The sequence below is a fragment of the Lactuca virosa genome, chromosome 1 (genome assembly GCF_052849685.1).
Source record: "Lactuca virosa cultivar CGN04683 chromosome 1, Lactuca_virosa_CGN04683_v6, whole genome shotgun sequence".
NCBI classification, from domain to species: Eukaryota; Viridiplantae; Streptophyta; class Magnoliopsida; order Asterales; family Asteraceae; genus Lactuca; species Lactuca virosa.
The window spans coordinates 7,073,573-7,082,127 of NC_136426.1; the positions used below are offsets into that span (position 1 = coordinate 7,073,573).

An 8,555-nucleotide genomic window follows, 5' to 3' on the forward strand; every position below is an offset into this window, starting at 1 on the left:
TAAAAATAAAGATGGAGGTAATTTGTTTATAATTATTGTTTATTCATATATAATTGTGTTTATAATTATTGTTTATTCATATATGATTTTTATAATTTTATTGGGCAGAAAATGTTGAAGATTGTTCAAATAAAAACAAGGATTCAAATGAGACTCGATCATTGAAAAATGATATTGTTCCAAGTTTTAGTCTTGGATTTAGTCAAGATTCTGAAAGTTCCAAGAAGTCATCTCAAAGTCAAATTTCTTCTGAACGGATGACAAAGAAAAAGATTAAGGATAGAGTTATTTTGGGAAAACCAAGTGTTGGTCCAGAGCGTGTTATTCCAAATGTTGATGTTATTGATGCGAGTCCAGTTTCTTTTGCACCCCCTTTGGGTACATTAGAAGGACCATCAAAACCTGTTTCTGGCAAACCTAAAGATATAAATGAATAAGCAACATCAGTAGTGGATATCAAAGGAAAGAGACAAATGAAGTTTTCTTATGTTTATAAGTCACCATTTAAGGAAAGGTTAATTGATTTTAAACCTAGTTTGACACAAGTAGAAAATGTTGTTTGTGAATGGCTTTTCAATCTTCAAGGAAATCCAGGGTAATTTTTTTTAATATAATTTTTTATTTTTATAATTATAATTTTTTATTTTAAATAACATTTAATTAAATATATACATGGATATTGTATTGCTTATAGAAACAGATGTTATTGGTTTTAGAGCTAATTATGAAAGTCTTTTTAAAAAAACTCATTTGCATGTTAGTGTTCTTGATTCATGGTCTCGTATACTAAATCATCAAGAGAAATTCAGAGATGTTGTTAATTCTCCACTCAGATTGTTCATGAATTCTGACACTGTAAGTTTTTATTTTATTCTTTGCTTTTCATATGTTGATAATCATTAATAATTTTTTTTATTAAATATTTACATTTTATTATATAATCATTTATGTTTTTCTTATATTACAGACTTTGTCATTTGAATATACTCATTTGAATGAAACTGCAAAATATAAAGTTTTCAAGGATAGCTTATCTCGCAGTGTTTCTTGTGATAGAGACTTGAAGGTTTTGAAGGATGTTGATATGGTATATTTATTTTTTTATACATTTATATATATATATATATATACACATTTATATATATATATATATATATATATATATATATATATATATATATATATATATATATATTTATTAATATTTTATTTATAATATTATACATGTTGATGTTAGGTATTTTTCCCGATTTTGAGGCATAAGCTCATATATCTTATTGTTATGAATCTGAAGAAACGTGCTTTTGAGGTTATCGATAATGGTGCAGATGATGCTGATTTCGATGATAAGGATGGTGCAATTTTTAAACCTCTTGTAAGTTTCAAATGATATTTATTCTTTAGATTTGAAATCATATATGATATGTTTTATAATTATTATACTTATATTTTTCTGACTTGAAATCATATATGATTTTCAGAAAAAGTGTTTTTTGAAGTATCTAAAAGAGATCGATCATGTTAAAGCAAATGAAATGGCTGATAAAAATCTTACTCCAGTAAGATTGACAATGCCATGGAGGACAGTTTATAACAAAGTGGATTGTGGAGTTTTTGCTATGAGACATATGGAGAGTTATTTTAGAGAAAAAGGTTCTAAATGGAAATGTGGTCTTCCAAAAGAAGGTGGTTCTCAAGAAAAAATTCTGGAAAAGTTGAGAATGAAATATGCAGCAGCAATTTTAACTTCTGAGATTAATACAAAGCCTGATGATGTGTTGAAAGCTGCATATGAGTATCAAAAAGTTGATCAAAAGATTCGTGGTAAGCATTCATATGACGCTCAATGGAATATAGAAAGAAGGCTGTCAAATTTTTTTAGATTGAATATTTTCTTATTGATGATGTTATAAGAACAAGTTTGTTTATGTTGTGTATGTTATGGATATTGTGAAGAATGTTTGTTTTTATGATGATGGAAAACATGGTGATAGAAAACAAGTCAATATGTATTTTGGTGGATTTTATTATGTGAGTTTGTTTGTGTGAATTATGTTATTGAATGTTAATCATAAGTGATAATGTTATATTTTTATATGTAATTTATGTTTTTAGTATTGATTATATGTTGCTTATATGTAATCATTAGTGATTGTATCGATTTTTTTTTTTATGTTTTTGTAATCATAAATGATTATATTTGTTGTACAACACATTATAATTTATTATATCTTTTTCTTGATAAGAGAGCTTATCTTTACTGCATGGAATACATCACCATGCAGAATCTTATCTTTGTAAGATTTTATTTTTGTTTTTTAGTGTTTGTATTGAAGAATCTTTTCTTTATAAATGAAAACTGATTTGTACAACCATATATTGTATTTTTGATAAGTGATTATGTTTGTATAAAGGGGGTAGCCTCGTGCTAATTTTGCTATATCTAATAACATGTTCCCCATTTTTTCAAGATTCTTGTTCTTTTATTTGTAGCTAGATTTTCATATAGATTGTAGCTGACTCCAAGAACGCCTCTTCCACCATTACTTAAAAAGTTTATCTTCATTGAACATATCAGATCTTTACTAGATGTCTTTGAAGTAGAGAAATGTTGTTCATTTAAAGAATATTTCTTTTTAATGAACAACATTTATCTACATCAGATATGTAGTAAAGATTTGTTATGTTCAATGGAGATAATCTTTCTAAGTAATGGTGGAAGAGTTCTTGGAGTCAGCTACAATCTGTATGAAAATCTAGCTAGGAATATGAAGAACAATAATCTTGGAAAATGGGGAACGTGATATTTGAGACTTGTGAAATTGTTTGTTATTGAATATTTTATCATGTTTGATGTTATTCTATTATGATGAATATTGTTATCTTTAGATTTTTTATGAGCAGTGTTGTATATTTGTTAGGAACGATGTTGTTGTATATTGTTATATGTAATGGTTAGATGTTTTTTATGTGTAATCATATTTTTAATCACTTATGATTAAACAAAACATATGAAGTAGTATTGCATAATATTTTATGATTATACAGATGAATATTGTATATGGTTATGTGTAATGATTACATGTATTGAATAATAGTTATATGTAATCTTAAATGCTTGTAGTAACATTTAATAAAAGTTTAATCATGAATGAATATATTATCAAATCAAAGAAAGAATTATCAAAGTAGATTAAATCCAGTAGACAAAATCATAGTAAATTCTGTTTTATAAAAAGAGTAAAGTGTACTAAACAAAAAGTATATTATTTTGAAAAAAAAAATTTAAGACTTATTCATTACTGATTAAAGCAGTAAATATCTATGTAGCTTTTGATGATTGTTCTGCTGCAAGTTTGATTGGGCATGCCCGCAAGTTATGAGGAGCCCTTTCTCCACATCCTGAGCATCTTCTTGTTTGCTTGTTTGAATTTTTATACGCTATTTCTGCTGCACTTTGAATTCTACTTTTCTTTCCGCATCCTTTATTGCTTTGAACATTTGGAACATTGATGTCAATGTCTTTTGGAATAGATATGCCCATAAGCTTTTCTACCTCTTCAACATCTGTCCTATTCTTCTGCAATTCATTTGTAGGATCGTTTTCATATTCCTTCAGCAAGCTTTCTGTTTTCTTAACAAACAAATCCATTTTTTCTCTATTTTTTCTTACGTATTCCAAACATGCTTCAAAGTTGTAGTATGCTTGATTGACAGATGTGTTAATTTCACTGTCTCCTGTATCATATACATGTCTACAAAAATTATAATGCCTTGATATCACATCCTTTCTCCAACGATTCTCAACGTACTGTTCATGTATCTCCTTAATTCCATGTTTCATGAGTATGTTGAATGCATGTCTGCACAAAGTCCCAAAACAATTGAAGTGTTCACAAGTACATTTTACATCATTGGTTGGAAGTTTTATTTCTACCTGGTCAAAAGCGGTTAAAGCATTAAGTGTTTTATAATCATAACTGAATATTTTTTTTATATTATGTGCTGATTCAACAAAATTTAAAATAAGAATATATTACCTCAAATTCTGTTTTTAGATCACTGTTTTTGTTCAGTTGTTCCACTTTGTATAACTCCCATCCATTTTTTGTTCCAAGATGTTCGTATTGGCAGTACCAGGAACCTTTATAGATTTCTTTCTGTACTTCATAAAACAATGTACTTGTATAAACTTTTGCAGCATGTTTTTCTATTGTTCATGGTGAAATAAATTTATATACCGCCTTCTTTGTTTGATGATCAAGCTCCTGTTGTGTATTTCTTTGTTTTTGAATTGTTGTGTCATAGTTCATCATGAAATATAAAAGTAAATTTCGAGATTGAGAGTAAGTGTTGAAAAAGGAATTCATGCTTTCTGATCTTGAAGTGGTTTTTATCAATCCAGACATTCTTGTGTCACTGAAGTATGCAGGTATCCATTTTTCACATAATTCAAACATATCATTGAACCATCTTTTATCTTCCAGATTGAATTCATTAATAATCAAATCCCACTTCTTTTCAAATTCATCAGGTTTGATATGCATGTTCCAAACAAGCTTGTTAAATCTTTTCTTGAAGTCTTTGTTTTTAAATAAATCGCCAGTAACCTATGAATGAACAACTTTGCTTATATAAGTATAAATTATATACCTATTTGGATATATCATATATGATTAATCATATATGTACTGTAACCATATATGATTAATCATATATGATATATGGGTAATCATATATGATTAATCATATATGATTACTGTAATGTAGGATATATCATGTATGATTAATCATATATGATTAATCATATATCATATATGTACTGTAATCATATATGATTAATCATATATGATTATATATGATTAATCATATATGATTATATAATCATATATGATTAATCATATATCATATATGATTAATCATATATCATATATGTATTGTAATCATATATGATTAATCATATATGATATATGAGTAATCATATATGATTACTGTAATGTAGGATATATCATGTATGATTAATCATATATCATATATGTACTGTAATCATATATGATTATATATGATTAATCATATATGATCATATAATCATATATGATCATATAATCATATATGATTATATAATCATATATGATTAATCATATATCATATATGTATGATTAATCATATATCATATATGTATGATTAATCATATATGGTTAATCATATATCATATATGATTACATAGTATGTAATCATATATGTTTATATAGTAAGTATGGTATCTGATAATTCATATTATTTGAATAGTTAATCATATATGATTAATCATATATGGTTATATAGTATGATATCTGATAAGTCATATATGAATCATCTGTCATAATACTATATAATCATATATGATTATATAATGTATTTTTATTATACCTTTGCTTGCAGTTTTTTCATTATGTGCCACATGCATAGTCTGTGTCTTGAATTTGGTAACACAGATTCCACTGCTTGTTTTATTGCTGCATCTTGATTAGTTAGAACAATTTTTGGTGCTTTCCCTTCATGAGCTCTAAGAAAAGCTTTAAGCAGCCATTCATACGACTCAATTGTCTCTCTACTCAGCAACCCAACACCAACAGTAACTGATTTCTTGTGGTGGTTAACTGCTGTGAATGGAACAAATACCATTTTATACCTATATAAAGAAAATGTGTTTAGTACAATCATATTTGATTAATAGTATGTTTGAATTTATATACATTAACTTACTTGTTTGTTTTAAAAGTTGCATCAAAAGATATAACTTCTCCAAACTCTGCATAAAAAGACTTTTCTCTTTCATCTGCCCAAAACATAGCAGCCAACAGATCTCCATCACGTAGGAACTCAAATGAATAATTTGGGTAATGATCTCTACGATCATTCATTTTGTTTATCATTATTTGAGCATCCTTGTAACATAAGATTCTATTTACTCCTCTCCTCAAGTTTTTGTAGTCTGTTACCTTCGCCCTGACATATTCATATCCTCCTTTCAAAACTGCTCGTATTTTGTGAGCCATTGTGGGACCAATTTTAGCTTTTGATGCACGTACTACAAACTCTTTTTCAGAATATGATATCTTTCTTGCCTTTTTCGTATAAGGTCTTTCCTCAATACTTTCCAGTGGGTGGTTGTGCATTTCAAAGAATTTCTTAACTTTGTAATCTGTTGTTCCATAAACATTTTCAAATATAATCTTTGCTGTACACCCAGTAATTATCTTGTTTGAATTTGGTTTCCTCTTAACAGAACTTGTAGCCAACGTATCACAAGGTTTTGGTTTATCCTTGCCACCCCTATTGCATATAACATATTTTTCTTTTATTATTTGGCTATTGTATTTTGATTGGCTACTCAGTCTTGTATGAAAACCTGTCATTTCTGCATAATCCGTATACATTTTTACTGCCAAATTTAGTGATTTGAAAACACTGTTTACAACTGGTACAAATTCTGTAGGGACATCTGGTTTATATTCAGATTCTTCAATTATGTTACTGCAATATGATTCATTTGTTGAATTGGAACTTTCACCTGATAAAAGAAGGAAATGACAAATATGTTATTATATAATTTTATGTTGTAATAATCATATGTGATTAACGATATGTATTTATATTTTAATATAAAAAATCATATATGATTTTAGATATTAATATATTATTAGATGTTAAATCATATGTATTTGTACATTGTATTATATGATTGATCATATAATATACTGTGTAATCATAAAAGATTATACGTATTAATTTATAAATAATCATACTTGATATTGTTTAATCATGTATGATTAATCATATGTATTTGTAGTTTGTAATATATGATTAATCATATTATTCATCCAAATATAATATTAATATAGATTTCAATTTGAAAACATATATGATAAATCATAATTACAAACTATAAATACATATGCTTAATCATAGATATGAACAGTCATATATGATTATTCATCCTTATATGATTAAATCACATATTGTATTGTATAATCATATATGATTTTTCATAATTTATATTGTATAATAAAATAATCAGAATGAAGTGTAAAAACTGTAATGTAATATGAAGTATTAAATCGAATTAGTTGTACCTTCAATACGAATCGTATTTTGAAGTTCTTCAGAAGTGAAAGAAATTGAATTGATTTGTTCGCTGTTACGAGATGAATTGATTTCAGCTATAATAGTATTAGTTGCGATCGACTTGTCAATTTCTTTTGGATTCGACATCATTTATGAAAATTGATTCTGATTCAATTTTCAAATGCTTTGTTTATGATTGCGAGGTGCTTTTTTCTTCGATTTGAGGATTGTATCTCGTATTTATGAGGATATGAACTGATGCTCTGTTTCGATCGTTTTTTTCGATTTGAAGATTGCGATTAATTTGATAACAGATTCAGTAAAAATAGGATCCTTTTTATTATATTGAATAATTGTTGAAGATTGGATGATATGATTACGTGACTGATACTGAAAATCGATGATTTAGCGATATGATGATTTTTAGAGAAGGAAGGTGTCCGCTTTCTGAACATTAATTTGAAGTTTACTGTTATACCCCTTAATCATTTAACAGTTGACGTTAGTTGACGTTAAGTTCCATTGGCTGATATTTAATCTCACAATCTCTAATTTTTTATTAATCTCAAGGGAACCATCCCCTATATATATATATATATATATATATATATATATATATATATATATATATATATATATATATATATATATATATATGTGTGTGTGTGTGTGTGTGTGTTGTATTGTATTGTATTGATAGTCTCATGGATGTAACTGATCTAAGAAAGTAAGTACCATTAGTTTTTATCATTTTAATTTGCAGTTGCCAACTGCACTAAGGGATCATTCCATTTTTATCAAAAGAAGAAGTTCATGTTGTCGACATGAAGATTTGGAAGATGTATATGTTGTGAATGTTAAGAACTCAAGACTGACACGGCATTAATTGTTATTTTTTGTTGCTTGTATAAACTATATTTCGCATTAATTTGTATATTTTGAATTAGGTTGTACTTTTAACTGTTTATCTTTAGGTATTTTTTTTCATACCCTAAAATAGACATATATAAAGAAATCAAAATATCTATTGTTATGAAAAATAAGCCACATAATAGAAACATGTCATCTTAAAAGATAAATATCTGTTTAAAAGCATATTGTCCTGAAATTGAACAAATTCTGAAATAAAATAGCCACACGGTAAAAGAATATTGTGATCACGTTTTATAAATTGTTGTCATCAAAATCAATGTGTTCTATGACCGAATATTTGATTTTACAAATTTGAACTTTTATGGATAAAATTTAATGACTTATTTTGAATAAATTACAGGCAACTTTACTAACTTTACTCGATATTTATAAAACTTTTAAAAATTGCTTTACAGTTTACAGATAATATTTTATATCTGAGTTGTTATGAATAAATCATAAAATATCACTAACAATATATATAGACGACAATATGTACGTCACAAACATCACCTTAGAAATTAAAACCATCTTCA

The 8,555-nt window shown here is 26.7% G+C and overlaps 1 protein-coding gene across 1 annotated transcript; it reads right to left on the reverse strand.

Moving 5' to 3' along the window:
• Positions 1-3,322: 3,322 nt before the first annotated feature.
• On the reverse strand, positions 3,323-7,254 carry LOC145110968 (protein FAR1-RELATED SEQUENCE 5-like). Its single transcript, XM_079047276.1, has 6 exons — positions 7,116-7,254; positions 5,746-6,553; positions 5,410-5,671; positions 4,242-4,610; positions 4,041-4,160; positions 3,323-3,937 (listed from the first exon to the last, which is right to left on the reverse strand). The coding sequence occupies exons 1-6, from the start codon at positions 7,252-7,254 to the stop codon at positions 3,323-3,325; spliced, it is 2,313 nt and encodes a 770-aa protein (XP_078903402.1).
• Positions 7,255-8,555: the final 1,301 nt, after the last annotated feature.

Excerpts from the sequence above, each read along its gene's own strand:
- LOC145110968 (XM_079047276.1), bottom strand. The coding sequence starts at position 7,254 with ATGTCGAATCCAAAAGAAATTGACAAGTCGATCGCAACTAATACTATT. Across the intron at positions 5,672-5,745 it reads GCAACTTTTAAAACAAACAA|GTATAAAATGGTATTTGTTC; the intron begins GTAAGTTAATGT and ends TTCTTTATATAG. Across the intron at positions 4,161-4,241 it reads ATCATCAAACAAAGAAGGCG|AAAGAAATCTATAAAGGTTC; the intron begins GTATATAAATTT and ends TATGAAGTACAG.